General features: G+C 48.5%; 2 protein-coding genes across 8 annotated transcripts in view; one reads left to right on the top strand and one right to left on the bottom strand.

Moving 5' to 3' along the window:
- Positions 1 to 4896: 4896 nt before the first annotated feature.
- LOC149352831 (phosphate-regulating neutral endopeptidase PHEX-like) lies at positions 4897 to 14432 on the bottom strand. The gene is made up of 2 exons (XM_089575726.1): positions 14259 to 14432; positions 4897 to 6978 (listed from the first exon to the last, which is right to left on the bottom strand). Exons 1-2 carry the CDS (start codon positions 14430 to 14432, stop codon positions 4897 to 4899), a joined length of 2256 nt encoding a protein of 751 aa, XP_089431852.1.
- A 3221-nt stretch (positions 14433 to 17653) lies between these two features.
- The window catches only part of LOC149352829 (uncharacterized), a 136085-nt gene continuing 133981 nt past the window's right edge, over positions 17654 to 19757 (top strand). For 4 of the 7 annotated variants that reach the window (XR_016289561.1, XR_016289558.1, XR_016289563.1 and 1 more), the window contains exon 1: positions 17654 to 17895. The gene's annotated coding sequence lies outside the window, so the exon portion shown is untranslated. The remainder of the gene's footprint in view (positions 17896 to 19757) is intronic. The other 3 variants (XR_016289560.1, XR_016289559.1, XR_016289562.1) reach the window with 1 other exon arrangement.

The following is a 19757-nucleotide window of genomic DNA, read 5'->3' as shown; positions in this document are numbered from 1 at the left end:
CGAAGTCTTCCAGCAGGTGAATGAACTTGCTTCCCCGCCGATTGCCCAGAACGCGAGTCGGGGACACAGAATTCTTCAATTATCCGCCAGCGTGACCGGCGCCGGCACGTCGCCTCCGCTGTGGTCGCTCGGACAATACCTCCTGCGCGTCCCCGGCCTTCGCCGCTATAGTGGTCACCTCCGCTCAAGGAATTTCGCTGGGGTTACTGCTGACAATGGCCCTAGACATTCCTGCTACACTAATCCGCTGAGGCTCGGAGGGGCATTCCAAGCATCCCACTTCCCATGGTCGTCGCGAGGTTGTCGGCCTTGTTGATTGTTCACGGTAGCTGCTTGATCGGGCCCACGTTGTCCGAAGTACGGTCACAACACCATGTTGAACATCGAGATATTCAAGAATTTTATTTTTCTCGCCAGAAACCACCTGTCTGTGGATGTGACGTCATTATGTAGTTGTCCACTGACTTCGAAGAGGGCGCTGGCTCTGCGCCAGAAGCCGCCATATTTTGAACATATGGGATTCTATGGAATCTACGCTACCACTCTACATTTACCTTCACGCCGACGCCACCATGGTGCGGTTACCATCTTACGCTGTCTCTACACAGCGGCAGCATAACGCCATTAATGCACAGAGTGAGGGTTATATACAACGGGCTGCGAATGGCCGGCGTCTTGGCTATCATACACGGGGCTATAGTGATTACCTTTGACATAGCGCCAATTCAGCCGTACAGTTTAAGGGCTTCTTTTTTGGCAGCCACGGGGCTTTAGTAACATCTTTCGTTCGCCGGTTTGCGTGCCGCCTAGCTTATTGGCCACATTGCCCTCGCGGGCTTCGAACTGTCATGCACACCTGATACAAACCGGAGGGAAAGTTGACACAGAAGGTACTCGCCTATATGCATTACTTGCAAGCTCATATTTGTTTTTGTTTTTTTTAGAATTCTCTATTGACTCCGTATCGTCGAGGCAGTAACACTTCTCCGTGTACTGATGGACGTCTGCTCTTGGGCAGCAGAGAAACAGAGAACGTTGTTAGTGAAACACTGAGTCCGGTGCTATGAGACCAGAACAGCTCTTACGTACGTGTATATCTCGCGCATTTGGTTGTACAGTAAATCATGTGTCATCATCAGCAGCAGCCATGCTACCAGATGTTACCTCCACTGAAGTACAGATGCTTCTCCAATTTACTTCCAATCAGCAGCCACCCTGCGTCAGCCGCGGCCCTTCCATCCCGCCATATTTCCTAGTCTGACTCTCTGCCACCCTTTGATCCGTTTCCCTTGGAGTGCACAGTGGAGTACACTATCAAGATAATCAGTTATGTTATCCGCATTACGGCCTCATTCAAGTCTATCTCCTTTTGGTTAGCGCGCAGCCCTCAGTGCTACTCGAAAAAACATCACAACAGCTACCAACTGCGTGTCAACGAGGCCAGGATCTGGTCTGCAGGCTGTTGGACTGCGGCAATGGGCACGAAGGCCACAATGATGAGGGATCTTGTCTCTTAGGGACGTCCTTTGTTCGAACCGAATGAATGGCACCGCGGCCCCTCTTGAAGCAAGTACGCAACCGGTCTACTAAACGGATGCAACGTGACATCTTGACTTTGTTTGGTCGCGGCCACTTGCACATGGATTCAAACTAAATGGGGTCACGTGGTTGAGTCACCAACATTCCTAATTGTTTTAGTGGTCGATTTTCGTGCAGGTCTATACGCCGCTAGTAGGCGCGCCAAACGTGCCGGTGAACTGCTATCAGTTGAAATAGGGCTGACATTCTGCCATGGGAACTTTGAACATTCCAATAATTTAACAATACGTTTTGCTGGGCAAGTTGGAAGTAATTCATATTGTGGATCAGCGCAAAATGAACAAGGGACCAAGGAAAGAGAACACGACACAGGCGACACAGAGAACACGACACACGACACAGCGCCTGTGTCGTGTTCTCTTTCCTTGGTCCCTTGTCCGTTTTGCGCTGATCCACAATATGAATTCCAGGAATCAGTAGGATGAAGAAGATGAGGCTATTAACGGTAGCTTTTCATTCATCCCCTCCTTTTTATGCCTTATTTCTTCTACTAAGTGAACTGTTAAGGGCTCACAATCCGAAACGATGGTGGATGGCTGTCTGCCTCGGCTGCTCACAATGGCAGCAGACCTCAAGCCTCAAGCCAGCGAGGAGAAACTGAATGCTTTACTTTTGAGATCCTATGGTAGTCGAGGTTATCTGACTCAGTGGTAGACACTGAATACGATGGTGGGTACACCGGGGTCGTGAACCGGCGGCTCAAAAAGGAAGCTCCACGGGACTCCGAGTGAAAGCGTGGGCCTGGATTTCACTAAGCGTCCTTGCAAACAAAATTCCAGTGAGTAAACTCCTCTACACACGTCTCCCACGCGCCTGTTGCAGCCACTGAGAACTTGAACTCCCTCAAAAGGCAAACCAACTGTCTTGAAAGACTGGTTTCTGGTCTAGTCAGTGACGTCCAGATCCAAGCCAGTAATAATATCCTTTCTGTTGACGTGTCGAACAGGCAACCTCGGAAACCCTGAAGTCCATGTCGAGCTTATATGCAGCATACGGTTGCGCTCATTTTTCACTCAGTGAAGTACAACACCAGGTCTCATTTTCTGCGTGGAGTGAAATGAAATGCACTTGACGGATCTACTGTCATCTATTGTTCAAATCAATTATATTCACAGCTTTCAGCGGTCCAGCTACGTGAAACTAGCGTTCCAAGGGACCAGTTTACCGTCGCATGTAAAGTAGGGTTCGTACGGCGTCCACTGTGCCCACATGCGCATTTGCAGTGCCTGAAATGTCAGAAACTGGGGCACTTCAGCGTTGCGTGCACAAGCGAGATAACACCTCTGAGTTACGCCGGCACACAGTCGAGGAGAGCACGATATGCAATAGAACATATAAGACAACCTCAAGACAGTGTCCTGCAGGACCTTAAAGATTTCTCTGTCTGTTTCTTTTAATAATCAATGCAAGGGTCCCTTTTCTTTCTCTTGCATGTGTGCACATGGTGGCAGGTAAGAAGCCATTCATCTTAATTTGCGCAAACGGTCAGGACAACAGAAAGGAAGACGAACACGGATGTTGTGTTCTGTCCGTTTGCGCTAAATAATAGGAATGGAATGTCAGCCTACTAACTAGCCCAAGTAATAACTGCACTTTTCTAGTCTCCCTTTTCTTTTCGGAGCTAGTCCAAAAAAAAACTGCGGTGTGAGCAATAAATTTCGGCTTTCCTCTCCCCTGCAAGGCGAACAAATGGCAGCAATACCTCCCTCGAATGCTGGAATGCCAATGTGTGCAAGGCCTAGGTCTACAACGTTCTCCCTGGCCAGAAGGCGAACGCGGGCGCTTTTTAACGATATATAGCGACGTTGTCAACACAGTTTTCAGGAAAAAAGTTTAACGCGATAGCGTTAAGGCTCCCGTTATGTGGGAAAATCTGGCATCGTCATCGGCGGCGGCGTTGTGAGCGAAAAATCCATGGAGAACCAACCTAGATGGGCTACCTAGACCGCGTGATCTTGTGGCGTCCTCACAACCTGCCCATCCGATTGTGAGCAAACTGACCAGTGTGGCAGGTAGCAGTTAAATTATTGGTCCCGAGAAGGTGCTCGAGAAGAGCAAATTTTCCTTTTCATACAGGTGTCGTAAAAACGAAAAGAAACACCGGCGAGCATTTGCAGTTACGCCTAACGTGAAACCGCGACCGCGAGAAGGCGCGCATATGGCCTTGTGGTCATGAATTCGGGTACCCCGCGCTGTGTTAACAGTTTGGCTCAGCTATGCATCATTTTAATCGTTACACTTGCCTCAGCTTTAGTAAACTTTGTGCCTGCACAAGCTGGAGACAACACTGTTAACCGATGAGGCTTTGGCATTGTTCGATGTGTTTGTGGCACTGCCTGACCCTCATCGCCACTTTCGCTTCTGTCGCTCACAATCTTGCCCGGGTCGGCACCCATGGATAGGAGCACACACTAGCAGGACGCCACCAGAGATGAAGGTATAGAAATTAAATGCAAGATCCCTTCATTAATATTCTTTCACGCAGACAGGTCGGCAGAATGCTTTACTGCTATTGCTATTGATATTGTTTGGAACTTTATTTTTAGCTACTAGCTGATATGAAACCATGGCTTTACAGTAGCAACGACGACTCATGAATAAGAATACTAACCATGGCCTCTTTTTTTTTACTTCGTCACAGAGGTGCTTACCAGCAGTGGAACATCATGATCAGTTCAACATCAGTTCAACATCAACATCAGCTCAACATCAGTTCAGACACCTTGCGAACACTGTATGAAAGAGCACCACTGGAAGAACTATACACACCCGAGTGCACAATAGTTGGCCTTTCCCCCTGCCGCAGACCCAGTGCGGGTATCCAAAGTACAGACCTTGTAGGTGATCAAGTAAAAATAAAGGTTTGTAATCATTTATTGCATAATCTGTTAATTAAAGCTTTCAACAAAATTGCAACAAATTGTGTTCAAACATGGTCACAAGTAACAAACCACCAATTTTCAAGCGCCGCAAAAAATCGTAAATTTCTCGCAGGTAGAAACGCATATGCCGCAGGCACAAAAATCACCAAAACCAGAAAACAAACATGTAGAAAGGGTATGAAATAGGCAGAATAAGCAATTCCTTTGCGAAACCGGCAGGCTTTGCATAGGTCGCTGTCCCCATCTATCTAACTCTCACAATCCAAAGCATCAAAATCCGTACACAGTTATAATTTATACCCATAAAAAAAAAAACAACGGAGACACTACACACTGCTTCCATAAATAAGCGTCACAATTGCTGGTGCTGATTTGGCTCTAAGCAACTTACAGCCGTCACAAACAGCACACATGACTACATAACGCTCTGGTCAAAGAAGGGGCAATATTTGGCGGGCTTCATTTTCGAGTTAGTCGAGCAGCCGAATTCTTGGGCGAAAGGCGGGAAGTTCATCACAGCCTTGTTGCAGTTTCCCGTGGGGTCCGTGCCGGGTCGGCTGCACATGAGGAAGCATAGGGTGATGAAGAACAACTGCCGCTCAGTGAAGCCGTCTCGTAAGCGCTGGTGCAGATCATCGCTTTGGCCCAGGGCCTGCTCGAGGGCGCCGTAACTGACCTCGAGCGCGGGGATTTCGGGAAAGTGGCTTTCTCCAGCGCCCAAGCAGCCATCCACATCCATGGCCGCGTGACGCCATGTGGACGAGAGCCACAGTCCAGTGACCTGGGCGTCGCTGCCGATCCGCATCCCGCGGGAGTCCAGCGCACGCACTAGCTGGCTGGCGTAGAGAAATCCCAAACCTCCGTAAAACATAGCATGTGTGCCCTGCAAGTAAAAGACAGGCGGCGACAGTGCTTGCATGGAGATGCGAACGTCATTCAGCACATAGTCATAGTCGAGAAGCGGCAGTGCCAAATTGGCTGGCAGATACAGCGTCTCGTCGTGCACGTAACTGCGAGACAGGCCACGGAGAGACGTGAGAGTGCGCAGCCAGAATGCCACGAAACTAGTATCGTTTTCGGGGAAGCTTGCATACATGATGGATATTGCTGTCTTGTCAAACAGCTCTGCAATGGGCCACAGCTGCGTCGTGGTCTTGTTCAGCTTCTCCTGGGCACGCCGCTTGGACAGAAGATCCAGGCGCCCGGCAGCGGCGACCTTGTCGGCAGCAGCCCCGCGGATCGCTCGCAGCCGCGCGTCGATCTCCTGACGCTCCTCGTTGGAAAAGTTTAACAGCGTGATCAGCGAAATGATGAGGAATCGATACGCCGACTCGACTCGGGCCGCGCAGAAGGCCGCGTGCTGTGCTGCGGCCGCCGCTGCTGCGCCACCGGGTCCACCTGTTACGTTGCCCCGCACAGGCGCCAGTAGCCCGATGTCTGTGGCAGGAGCGAACGCATGCACGAACAACCAGGCGAGGCTGTCAACTATCTCCCTGTTTCCATAGGTGCGGGTGATCTCGTCGAGAGCATCCACAAGCGCGGAGTGGGTCACAATAATACGGTCCTCGCCGGCGAACGGTCGTTCCGCTTTCAAATTCTTGTTCAATAAAGCAATCCACTCTTGGGAAGGGATACTGGTGATGTTCTTTTCTATGTCCTTCAGCAAGACCTGTGCTGGAGATTCCGTGCGGCCGGCATCTAGGAGCTTCTGCAGCACAACAGTCTGCATGTTCGCAACCCTTCTGCTCTCATTTTCCGTCGCGCTGGCAGTTCCTGGCGGAGCCAGCAGCTCGTAGTGCCTGCGCCAGTATTCGAAGAAGCCGCCGCTGGCCACGAGCTCTCTGTGAAGCTGCAGCCAATCGGAAATGCGCTTAGCAGGCCTAAGAATCAAGGCGCGCTCACGCTTGCCTTCGTTCCGCAAGTTCCGGACGTGGAACCATAGCGTCACATCGCAGTTCAGCTCCAAGTCAAGCAGGAGCGCAAGTGGCCGGGCACTTGGCACGGGCTGCTGCGGCCAGCTAATGTTATGGTCGTCCATGAACTTGCGGAGGGCTTTGATCGCGGGAACGTAGGTGCTGGGAGGCATCTCTTTGCACAACTTGAACATATCGAAGGCTTTCGAACCTGGCGCTTTAATCTTAGTTTGTCCCGCTTGCAGGATGGACTCGAACCGCGTTGACCAGGCGTCCACGACATCCTGCTGAGTGGAAGGTGACCCGCGGTGATAGGCGCTTGATGTCATCCAGGCAGAGCACACGAATGCTCCAAAGTCGTCGCACGGGTTGATGCTCCTGTTGAGCCTGGCGCCTATCAGTGCCTCATGGTGGCGACAGTCGGCGCTGTTGCAGTACATGTCATCAGGTGGGCCATCACCACGCAGCCAGAAGATTATGATGAGTGTGGCTCCTACAGCGCACGTGAGCAGGGCGAGAACAGCTGCCATTTTCAGGATTATTACTCCCCTCCTGGACGATGTCAGTGTCAAAGGAGAAACAAGCTGCGCAACGAAAAGAGAATTAAAAAGTGAACCCGATTTATTATTCCATGACATTTTTACACCTTGGTTCATGAATCCTGCCTTTCCAGCATGAAATATAATGAGTGATTCTCTCTAGCAATCGCAAATTTGTATTTTAAAAACCATGATTAACCTGTGGGTGAAGTCTGTGCAGGTGGAATGTACAACAAGGCGGACATTATCTACGTAATAGAGTTCAAACAGTGGACGATTACTCAATTAAAAGTAAGTAATGATTTCATTATTTTTGGTTTAAGGAAGCGAGATTATGTTCCGAAATTTAAGGCCGTCAACACCAAAGACGAGTCCAGGTTTTAAATTTTCTGAATCGGCATTATGGTTCGAAATAGGCTCTGCCTAAGGGTACGTCGGACGGACAAGGTACATTTTTTTCCCGGGTACGTCGGGCGGATCTGACCAACGTGTTTTTCGAGGTTCGGCCCTTTGATGCTCGCTTGGCGATCTGCTTGATTTTGCTCTCGCTGGGCCCCTTTCGTTTACCATCTACGGGGTTAGTTAAACTTTAAGTTGGTTCACGAATTTTACGATCACTGCCCGGAATGGCGCGATTGTAGTTCGGTGCGCGCACTTCGAGACCCCGGCAGTCATGCTACGCGCATCACAAACACCATGTACAGTGGTGAGCAGCCTTGTCTAGAGCGCTCGGGCGGTGCACTTCCTTGCAAACAAATCCAGATTTTGTGGCAGCCTCTAGGGTCCAGCTGCAACGCTTGCACGGAAGTAGCGCCAGATAGCCTCGTAAACAAAGCAGGCACGAAAACTTTGCCCTGTAATGAGGGGCTGCTCTCTAATTTCGGTTTTTGTTACCAAGTGCGCACTGCTCAAGCGCTCTAGACAAGGCTGCTCACCACTGTACTACACCGGTTGCATCGTTTGTCTTATTTCGTTTGATTGCAGCATGCAAATTTTGAAAAAAATTACTTCTGCTATTTCCATGTCAACATATGTGCTTTTCTGCCGTTGCCAAAATGCGCTTCGACAACATGGAGGCTTGTTTCCTTGCGGCAAGCCACTGTCCTCGATTCGAAGTTAAGTGAACGCTGCATCGGTTCTCCAAATACACAGTTGTGGCGATGGCTGAGCGGGCGCCTTTTGGATCACGCTAAGCTCAAATCCGCGGGGGTTTAAACTTCATGTGCGGGGACAACTGGTGGGCAGGGTGCGTTTCTGGTCTTCACCGTAAATGCATCGATGTTTGCCCGGAAGTGGCTCATAAGTGCTTCCGGCCTTGCGTTTGCTCCTCCCCTGTGCATTGTGGTGGAGCGCGCCTTCGCCTCGAAAGGAGCCTGAGCTAGTCATTGCCGTTGTGCCAGTAACCGTAGGCCTAAAAAATTTGTGTTGCTTCTGTCATGGCTGTGAGGCATATTCTTAAAACTTTAAAGATGAGCATTCTGTTTGTCTAGGACATGCTATTTCTTACGTATTACTTTCGGGTGGCTTGCAGAGTAAGATGCGCGTTGTTTCGGGTACGACGGCTAGACCCCTGGCAAGTATAAGGTATACTTTAGGGGTCGCCGCAGAATTTCCGGCAGCACAAATGCGGCCGATAACTTCCTTAAATTACCAGCAGAACGAGGTGAAAGATTACGAGACTCTTTACTAAGCCGAAGTAAGAACCGACCGAATACATATCTCTGTTAGCCGTCGCGTCGCCAGGCCGCCGCCTCTTCAAGTGAGTTACGGCGCGCCATGCACGACTGGCTGTGAAATCGCCGATGTGTACAATTTTTTAGAGCACTGCGAGTGTTTCCCTGCGTCATAACATAATCGTGCGCGTTTATTAACGCGGATTCTAAGCGTATGTCAGTGGTTTTAGTCGCGACGGAGCTTCGGATATGGTACACGTCTTTGGTTACAGCGTGCGAACTGCAAAATTACTGCTGGCTGTTTCCGTGCAAAGTATATAAGGCACATGTGACTTCCTGTGTATTCCAAAGTTTGCTTCATAAACGTTGTGGCTTTCTTTGTGGCGAGCCGTGTACACCAGTCCAAGTTGAGTGCGCGCGCCGCATCTCCGCTCGCGTGTGACGACGGCTGAGCGGGTCCGTTCGTCTGGCGCTAAGGTCTAACCCGCGAGGTTTAAACTCCACATACCCAAACTTACGCGAGGAGACAAAGCTTCGGGCATGGTGCCGGCTTAGTCTCTCGCAAACTACCCAAACATGGCGTGGCTGTTTACCCGGAAGCGGATCGTTCACGCTTCCGGCTTTCCGGTCATTCCCTTGTGCATTGCGGTGGAGCTCGTCTTCGCCTCGGCAGGCTCGCCAGCTTGTTCATCGCCGCTTCTACATGCCCTTGCCTATGGCTATAAGATAGAATCTAAAAAAATAAAAAAATAGGTGATGGACATCCTATCTGCTCTGTTTGCCGATAAAGAGAAGCTAGCATGGCATTTATTGCTTACGGATTGTTCTGCACGGCGAGAGACCGGTGCAGAAGCGCAGACGACACATTTGCTATACTAGAGTGATAGCCGGCTGCTTAAATGACCAGAAGCTCGAGGTGACAGATTACGGGACTCTTCACTAAGTGCGTAGCGAAAGCACCGAGCGATTGCGTACCTCTGCCGGGTCGCGTAGCTTGCATGCAACTCGGTGCGAGGGACAGTGGTGCTCGCTGCGCGCAACGGGGCGTAAAGACGACGAACTGTGTTCATTTGTTGGAGTGTGGAGATGTAAGAATGGACGAAATACTTTTTTTCAGCTCCCCAGAAACCGCGGAGACTGAGCTCCAAGTACACGTAGCAAGCAGAATGACGCGGTATAACGGGCATACGCTGGACTTCACCATAGCCGCGGGCCTACAGCGACATCCGCCGTACCTCCAACCGGAGTCGACTGGGAACGTCGGTCGCAACTTTGGGCACTTTGTTTGAAATCCTGAGCGTCAAGACACGCTTTTGAAAGCTTGTTGTGCGGGCGTAGCCGCGTTGCACATTAATAAAGTGGCATCGCTGCGCGTGGTAATGCCGTCGAAATCACGTAACGTCTTTTACATCACAAAATACACTAACTACATTTCTGTTTGTCGCAATAAAAATGAGACCGATGCCATTTTGTCAATGCGCAACGAGGAAAAGCCAATTGAACGAGTTTTCAAAACCGTATTTTTGACTCTCGATGTTTCGAACCACAGCTCCTATTCAGAAAATTTAAAACTATGTTTGCCTTCGGTGTTGACGGCTTTCAATTTCGCAGCATAATCCTGCGCTCTAAATCCAATAACTGAAAGGTTGGTTAGTTCATTTTAGTTAACTCAGTCTATTAATCGATTGAGCAGACAAAGGTAAGAATATGAGGGATTTCTTAGGACATACAAATGAAGCAAACCCGCAGCCACTGAAACCCAAAGAAAACATGGGGGAATGTTGCTTTCTTTCTCATCTTTTGCTGATCAATAAGAACTTGTGTAATTACATTATGGCTCAGAAATAAATTATTACAAATTTCGCAATTTAATTAACCCAGCTCTCGCGGTTCTTAAAGTAAAAAGCTGTGAATACAAAAAGAATTGCACGGTATCAGTAGCGGCCAAAAATATATTATACTTTCCATGTTTTGCGTATAAATTCTAAATATCCTGGAAATAGTATGCCTATTTGTTCTTTCTGAGTATATTTTGATCCAATAAGCCGCAGTTGCGTTCGCCCGTTCGGAAAGGGTGCATGGCGAACGAGCCCGAACAGCGCAGTACGTCCCCTGTGCTGTTCGGGGCCGTCTAGCTTGCAAATGATCTCATTCCAGAACACAACACATACTTTCTCTGCCTTTTCACATCTTCGTAGAAAGAGCACATTCGGCAGCCACCCGCGATATTTCTACAGCTGCGTGGGTGCGTTGGCGCCGGCGACTTACGAGGCCCGTAATGGCGCAGAGTTCTGAGCGCGCCTGTGGCGCCATCTGGTCTCTAACGGAAGAACTCCACGCTGCATATGGTCTATATAGTCTTTCTATGGACTGCAAGGCGTCATGTGCAATGGGCTAAGCTAAACGCCTGGAGCCCAGCTCAAAAGCTGTACATCAATGAAAAGAATTTGGCTGCCAGGATAATGCGCGCAAAGGAACAACGGGTTAGATATGTGAGAAATAAAACAATGATTTCGTTAGACGAATTGAAGTACTTGTCTTCTGGGAGTGATGGGATAACTTATTTAAGTCGCCCCAAGTGCACTTGATTTGGACCTTGTCATCAACTTGGCACGTTAAACCATACAGGTGGGAGCCTAATAGCAGAGGACTGATTCTCCGCTCATGGAGTTGGCCCCCCTCACCGAATCCAAGGTACCATGAGCGAAGAGGTTTATTGGGAATTATTGAAAAGATTATGCTTGTCTAGGCACCTCAGAATTTATGATTTTTGTATGCGTTTCAAAAGAACGACCACCCGAAGCACTTGTACGTTTATTCTGAAAAATTGGTTGAAGAAGAAGAAAGAGGGTGGAGCTTATGGAGAGGCGAACTCGTTCTAGTGACATTAATTAATTCAATTGAACATCTTTGGCTAGGTTTCGCACGTCGTCCGAGGGATAAAAAAAGTCAACTGCGCCGAGGAGAAATTCGGCTACATATGGCTAGAGCGGGGAAATATAGACTAGCAGTTCACTGATAGCTTCCTGGATTGAATGCCTCGACTGTGCCAAACAGTGATCAACGTAGAAGGCTTGAGTGTGAAGTACTGACGCCATTACGTTATTTAGAGAAGGCATTCTTGACACCGATGCATCATTTTGTAATAAAAACCAATTTCATCGCTGGTGCATTCACGTAGTGCAAAAAGCAGTTCACCAAAAAACATTTTTTTGAGAACGAATTGTGAGGTAGCATGGTGATAAATACTGTTTTCATTGCGTGAAATGTCTGATATTGTATTTCTATAAAGCTCGTGCGAAAGTTCTAGCTGGTAAAAAAAAAACATTTACGTTCGAGAAAATGGAATATCATACTTCCTTATTTACTGCTGTATTTACTTGCATGCAAGAACGGAGGAATGAACCAAGGTTTAAAAATGCCTTGGTTCATATCATGAGAATGGAACTCAAGTAGTAGTACTGACGTTCGCTTTACAAACGCACGGATATTTTTTTGTATTTTCTGAATTAGATCTGCTAGGTGATTTATTGTGTATCCTTTGAAGCGCTGGACGTACGTGAAAAGTTTTACTAGAGAAATTTGTAAGACCGTTAAAAGAAGCACTAAACAGTGCAATTCCTGAATAAAAAAAGGATTCTCATAGTGTCTGCACGCTCTAGATGAAATGTGCAACACTACAGAGGCGCTTAATATTACTGCTGCTCGCTCATGATGACAGCGACCGTGACTGAGCTAACTTGAACGAGCCACTACAGCGGCCACCAAATCTATGGTGAAGAGGAGATTCAGTCAAAAAAAGGACAAAGACGAGAAAAGAAAGGTACACCACGACGACTGGACTAGCGACTGTGCTTTAATGAAAACAGCAACATCCAGTAAGGCTACCATCGGAATGCGCGGCACAACCATCGCAACAATCGGGAAATAACAAAGGGAAGATAAGCAGCGCATCTGTCGGCGGCGATCTAAGAGAAATTCTTTTCAGCGCACTGAAGTGGTACTGATACAGTTAACGCAGTGCATACTGATGAAGTATGCTTGTAGCATTTCGCGCTCTTCTTTGCCCCTACCTCTCCCAAGAATGCCAACATCATTGGCAGAGGTAGGGGCAAAGAAAAGCGCGAAATTCTACAAGCACACTTCGTCACTATGCATAGAGATATTCTTAACAGAGGTAGGGACAAAGGAATACGCGAAGTATATAAGCATACTTCATCGGTACGCATGGCGATATTCTTGGCACAGATAGGGGCAAAGAAGAGCGCGAAATTCTACAAACATACTTCATTGGTATGCATGGCGATAATTGTATCAGAATGTTTCAGTGCGCTTAAAACAATTTGCTTTCTTCGATTGCCGGCGGTAGATACGCTGCTTATCTTCCCTCTGTTATGCTAGCCTTGCTGGGAGGTTGCAGTCTTCATTAAAGCGCAGTTGCTAGTCAAGTCGTCGTTGTGTGCGTCGCTCTTCTCGTCCTTCTCCTTTATGACTGGTTCTCCTATTCATAGTATACCAGGTGGCCCGGATTTCCACTCATCTCCAAATCTATGGCTTACCAAAGCGATATTCTTATCAGAGGCGCTTATGCAGCATACTTTGCTATGAGTGTTTACGTTAGGCGGGAAAGAGGGCTAAGAATAACGCTACACCACGACGCTTATGAACGTAGGTGGCGCTGATGAACACTCTCAAGGTTAGGTTACTTGTAAACATAAATACCCCCGAAAGCAGAAGATTTGACAGCCGTCGCCGTAGCTCAAAGGTAGAGCACCGGACGCGTAATTCGGAGGTCGTGGGTTCGGATCCCACCGGCGGCATGTGGTTGTTTTTTCTTCTGCTTTTCTAATCAATTTCCTTTAAGCGATAACATATTCAGTAATATTCTAAATTGATCAACACCACAAAATAAATAAATAAAAAAAATCCCCTGTGCCCCTTGGTTTCTGTGGCTGTTGGCTTCTGTCATATTTATAACGAGCCCCTCATTCCCCTTCCCTTGTTTCCTTATTAGCTCCTATAAAAGGTACGCCATTAGCAGAATGCTGCGACTAGCTGCACCTTTCTCAGTGAAGTTTATCGCACATTGGCAATTACGAAAAACTATCACGCATTCCGTCCTCCCTTAGAGCGAAGGTATAACAGCGACAGCAGTACCGCGGTCCTTTAAGCCTAACCCCTACACTTTAACAGCGCCCAATTTATGGCGAGCAGTCCACCGGGAAGACGTGGTACGTTTTGGAGAGCGTTCACTCTGTGTCCAACGTGAGTAAGCACGATGAACCAACAGGAAATGAATGATGGAATTCTCGCTATCGACTTCAACCAACAGCCGTTTGTTCTTAGCTTTACGAAATACCTATGTAATTAATAACAGTAGTGTTTTCGCACTAAAAAGGAACACAACAAACTGCGCCGGGCCACCGCGGGGTACACAGGTACAGTTTTATTTTTGCAAAATATACTACTAATCATGTTTAAGCTTCGTGCTACGTGAAATCGCCATGCATTCTACTTACGCAGGACTCTGGTAGCTTTAAGCTGGGTATGGCCGGAGTCCTTCATGGCACAAGCCGTTTTCACGACAAGGAAGAGAAGGCTGACCTATTTCATGATTATCTAGCACCATGACTCTGAGGAAAAGGTGCGTACCTTAAGCGACGGCACTCCGAAGCGGGCCTTTTTTCCTTGGTGAGTTAGAAGCGACGTGTCTGACGACTGAACGCCTGTAGTGCACGCTGCGGGTGACTCGGGCTCTGGCATGCATTTCCTGTCCGCTGTTCCATCGGGTGTGCCGGCCCAAGAAGGCAGCGGTACCACGCCCATGTCGGGGACAGCCTGCTGTCCAGCGGAGGTGGTGTGCCGGCCCACCGAAGGGACCTTCAGAATGCCGGCCGGACGGGAAGACTTCCCGGCTGCGAAGAAGGGGCACCGGCCTCTCTGTGCTATGCCTCATCCTCAGGTGCATACATTTTTCTAAATGAGCTTTCGCCATCCTACCAGGGAAATTTTACATAAAAAAAGCAGTGTTGAAGCCGGCTGTTTCCAAGAAATAAAAAATCAAATTCGGCAGAGACACTTGAGTCCACGGTTGAAGACTGCTTACGTGTGAGAATGCGAAACCATTAAATGCTGAGCTGCCACTGCATACCTGCCAACTCTTCTGAATCTTCCGTAATACGTACGAATTTGGTTGCGTATTACAATTTTGCGAATCTTGCCTCAAATTTTACGTAACATAAATCTTATTCACGGAAAACCTTTGAAATTCTATAAAAGTGCCACAGCGTTGCTGGTGGTACACTGCGCCGTCACCAGAGAGGAATATGTAGTACCATCTGTGAAATTGGAAGCACCAGCTGGAACACTGTACATTAAAGCATGGTTAATTCGACCCGCCTAAATCGACGTTTACTCCTAATCCTCAACCCTAATTCTGATAATCTGGACTGTAGCTTGAGTCTCGCCAAACGCCCGCCTCTCAGGAGCTCGTTTATTCGGACGCCCATAGGCTGGCATCGGTCAGTTAGGACGAGCTCCCGAAGTGGTGCCGCTATGTCGCCGTATGGCGTGCTCCACGAACAGATCGCCCATATATCCGTCCCCAGGCCTCAAATGCATGTTAGATTGCTTCCGGCGTCCCTCTGACATGCGCGCAACTGCACACGTTTTGACGATCGGCAGACCCCCGGTGATAGGCCGATAGACAGTCTGGCCGCGTAGTTTCGTTTTCGGAGTTTCGCCGCCAGCCCGGAGCAGCGGCGGCGATCCTCTGCGCTTATCACTCAGCCAGCCGAGCTACACGCCGTTTAGAACTACGACTGCGTTGCCGCGGACAATTTTTTTTGTTTTCTAGCTTATTTATTGGAGGCGCCCCTCGCTTCCGTCCGCATGATACTTGCATTCGTACAGCGCGGTCAAAGTCCGCGCTCGTCACGTGCTGTTCGCCGTTCGTGCGTTTCGTCACGTGCGACGCCACGTGTGAAGAAGCTCCAGCGCTATCGCGTCGAAAGCAGCGACGCAACGCGAAAATTTTCTTTTAAAAAAATGTGTGCTTGTCGCGAAGGTTTTACGGATTTCAAAGCCTTCAGGTTGGCAGGCATGTGCGTTGCAGAATAACTATGAGTCATGACTATGACTGCGAGGAATGACTCTGCATACTCTGTCCACACTCTGTGCAACTTACATTGCGGTGCTTGTAAAGCGCTGTGTCGTGCTACGTTGCAGAAGTAAAGTGCTGAGTCGTGCGTCATGACTATGATTACGCATCATAACTAAGGTAGTGAGTCACGACTAACTAAAAGTCATGACTTTCAATGGTCATAGTACGTTACATTTTATCATTCCTGACTAGGTATACGTGTTCGCTTGCATGTGTTGTGGCATCGCACACCGGCGTACTGCATTATCCGAATTTGTTGCCATAGACGGCGGCGGACGGCTTTTATGCTAATGGGACATACCGTATTGTGCGTTTTTATCGTCAAGACTTTCAAAAATTTTCCCGCCTCAACCGCTCGCTCGTTTGCGGTGAAACTGCGCACAGAGCTTGCGCAATATGGTAACTTTTGTATCGTAGCAAGTTTTACAACGGTGCTTACTTAGTTGAGCCGTGCATGATGCGAAATCGTACTTGACTGCGTAGAGATCGTCGAACCAAAACCCGCAGACGCCGTTTTTTCGCTGAAGGGCGGCAGTGGCGCCATCTGTTTTCAGCAGTGAAAAGCGTCACGACAAGGCGCCGAGGTAGCCGAGGTGAGCGTTGCATGAAGCGCGTGCCTACACTGTACGCGTGACCTTTGAATATGCCGCTTTTTCGGCTAACTGAGCGAAAAAAATATCAGAACAACTGATTTAACGAGGCTTTACCTTTCAGGTGATATTATTTGCAAAATCGCCGCGGCACTTTGTCGTGACGCTTTTCACTGCTGAAAACAGATGGCGCCACTGCCGCTCTTCAGCGAAAAAACGGCGTCTGCGAGTTTTGGTTCGACGATCTCAACGCAGACAACTACGATTTCGCATCATGCACGGCTCAACTAAGTAAGCACCGTTGTAAAACTTGCTACGATACAAAAGTTACCATATTGCGCAAGCTCTGTGCGCAGTTTCACCGCAAACGATCGAGCGGTTGAGGCGGGAAAATTTTTGAAAGTCTTTACGATAAAAACGCACAATACGGTATAATGTTTTCGCATTAAAACCGAGAAGCGAGAAATACACGGTTCATGACAGGTGCAGAAATTTCTGCCAGTTGAACGGCAGGCAGCGTCCGCTGTACCTTTCCTTTTTCTTTTTTTGTAATGCATGTTGAAAAAATATGCCAAAGGACTCCCCAATATAACTGTTTTGGTATGGAAATAGCGCACTGGCCCTCATTTTATCGAATAAAGTTCTAGAAATTCACTGCGTACGGAGAGCCCACCCCCCCGCCTCTAAAGGTTGTCTATAAACCTGTTCCTGGCAGAATGTTCCCTAAATTCATTTTTCACTGGCATCTACAGAACATGAAGACTCAAATGGAAGTATGAACGGAACTCTATCATGGAGATAAGAGCTTATATATCATGTACTTTAGGGCAACGCTAGACAACTGTTGTAAAGAATAGATGCAGAGGCGCGAGCGGCGTGATCTTTCTGCTTTTGCATCAAATAAGCCCCCAATACTGGCTTTCTTCACACGTTATCTATATCGGTATTTTTCACACTATAATTCCTTTTCACAGCACTATATCTGCTAGTTTCGGACTACAACAGCGGATAGTTACCCTAAACTACGGTCAATGCGATCGCGGAACCGATACTAAGCACGGAGAAAGTAGATGAGGTGTCATAAGCAAGCGAGTGGACAAGGTCGCATACATTTCTGGCGGCCAGAAGCTGCCGCCATCGAACGTTGGCCCATTCGCGGTGTGGAAGGGGCCGCTGGCGCAATAACCCACGGCAGCGATTGCTGCGATGGCCGCGATTGTTCTGTCACCAGCACGGGGCTCCCCCGCGCGAACAGCCACGCAGGCGCAGTTGACAACTCATCCGAGTCCCCCGGTTGTGGTGGAGTAAAGGGCGGCGGCAGATCGTCGGGGTTGACCTTGCTCAGCGACCGGTGCGACTTCGCCATGGCGGCCAGGGGCTGCGTGCGCCGCAGCGAGTCTGGGCGGTTTTCCTGCCTCCGGCGTTCCTCGGGGGGAGGTGTCACCGCTGAAGGCCCCGTCGCCACCACGGACGGCTCTGAAAGTGGCAGCAGCGCAGCGCTTCTGCTGGGAGTCCCAGACATTTAACGGTAACTAGCGTGAGTGCCTTCTACTCCTCCTTGACGACCTTTTCTTTGGCTTCCTTTTCCCCCCGCCCACTGAAGTTATGTGTCATATTCAAACCAACTCGCTCAAAACGTCGTTTTACTGAGTCACTAGATACATTTCACAAATGACGGGAGGTTAAGAATGTTGAGCATCAACACCGTCCGGCAGGACATCGGCTGATCGTACTACTTTCTCAGCAAGCGCACTGACCACCATCAGCAGATGGTTCAACTCAAACGGCAGTTTCGCAGCTTCTTCAACCGCTGCGCATCCGAAAATTTCAAAGCTAATTTCATTTTTTAGCTTTGAGGACGGGTTTACATGGAAGGATCGTAACCAGCCTTTTCACCTCACTGTCGCAGGGCCACCGTTTCCCAAGACACAGGGTTGTTCGCTAAACATTCCTCTCTTTTATCGTAGTATAGCCCTAATATGCACTGAAAACGATTCCCGGTTTTTTTCGCTCTCTTCTTTGTACACACAAAGCGGCTATGCGGATTCTAATTCTATGCGGTCAATCTCTGCACCCGTATACGGTATAAACCAATAGGTTTCTGATCTGGCAAGCGTTCAATTGTGGCTGGCAAATAAAGTTCTTAGCGCAGCTCTTAGGCGCCCATTCCTGCATTCCGCGTCGTATAGTAATGACGTTGTCGGTGTATTCGGCGTAACACGCCACCTGACAACCGTGGCAGGTAGCAGCAGAGCGAAACGCCACCTGCCGCGGCGAGGAGAAGGGTGGCAACGTATGAAAAACATGTCTCTCTGAAATTCTTTACCTCAGCATCTCAAAACTAAAATACGTGAAGAGCTGCGCTCAAATTTCGCAATACCGACTAATCGTCTGTGAAATTTTTTTTCGTACCTCTCAGGCACATTTGGTTTGAGAGGCTCGATTAAAAATTCTTCCAATTTTTTAGCTACTTCTTTTGTGCTCATTGGTCCAATAGAATAAAATAGAGATTTGATTATTAGCGCACCAGTAATGTGTAAAAATTATAGCAACCGACTGGTCTAGCCGATGCTTAATTCAGACGCAGGAACTAGAAGAACAGTGAATATAAGAACAAGAAAACAACAGAGGAGCAAACAGATGGGACGAACGATGCAACTTGGGCTCGTTCTTGCCTCCTTTACCTCTCTGTCTTCGCCGGCCTTTTGTTTGTTTGTATGTTTCTTTTGTAGATCTATGAAATTTTGTATAAAAGAATAGACTTGCTCCTAAGCACAGTGCGCTTGTGTGGCACTAAGTCACGGAGCTCCTCTGGTAGGTACATGAAGGTTTGATCGATCTTTCGCGTAAGGTTTTTGTCCGATAGCCACAGAAGCTATAGGGTGAACAGGTTAGAGCCTCTGAACAATAAACTTACTCTGTCTCAGCCGCCGCGGTGGCTCTCTGGTCATGGCGATCGGCTGCTGAAACGAAAGACGCGGGTTCGATCCCGGCCGCAGCGGTCGAATTTCGATGGAGGCGAAGTACTAGAGGCCCGTATACTGTGCGATATCAGTGCACGTCAAAGAACCTCAAGTGGTCGAAATTTCCGGAGCCCTTAACTACGGCGTCCGTCATAACCTGAGTCGCTTTGGGACGTTAAACCCCAAAAACCATACACCAACTTACTCTACCTCACTCCTAGTAAAAAAACTGGTTTCAGATCTGATATCCTCTGTTCTAAAATGCGACAGAGAGCGAAATAACTTTTATTTGCACCCGTCAAAAGTGACGTGGGATAAGGCTTTAGCCTACACCTCCATTCATTCCCCTAACCGTCGGCCAGAATCCCTTGGGACTCGGCTGCGGTCAGGGTGACGCCGATGAATTTGCGTTGCTCTTCTGCTCCGTGCTTGAGTG

Source organism: Amblyomma mixtum, chromosome 3 (assembly GCF_055824585.1).
Source record: "Amblyomma mixtum isolate Tamu chromosome 3, ASM5582458v1, whole genome shotgun sequence".
NCBI classification, from domain to species: domain Eukaryota; kingdom Metazoa; phylum Arthropoda; class Arachnida; order Ixodida; family Ixodidae; genus Amblyomma; species Amblyomma mixtum.
Note: the sequence above shows the minus strand (reverse complement) of the source record. Positions and strands in the feature narration are given on the sequence as shown.

Coding starts and splice junctions, on each gene's coding strand:
- LOC149352831 (XM_089575726.1), bottom strand. CDS start 14,432: ATGGGCGTGGTACCGCTGCCTTCTTGGGCCGGCACACCCGATGGAACA. Junction 6,979..14,258: donor TCGGAGTGCCGTCGCTTAAG/GTACGCACCTTT, acceptor TTCGTTGCGCAG/CTTGTTTCTCCTTTGACACT.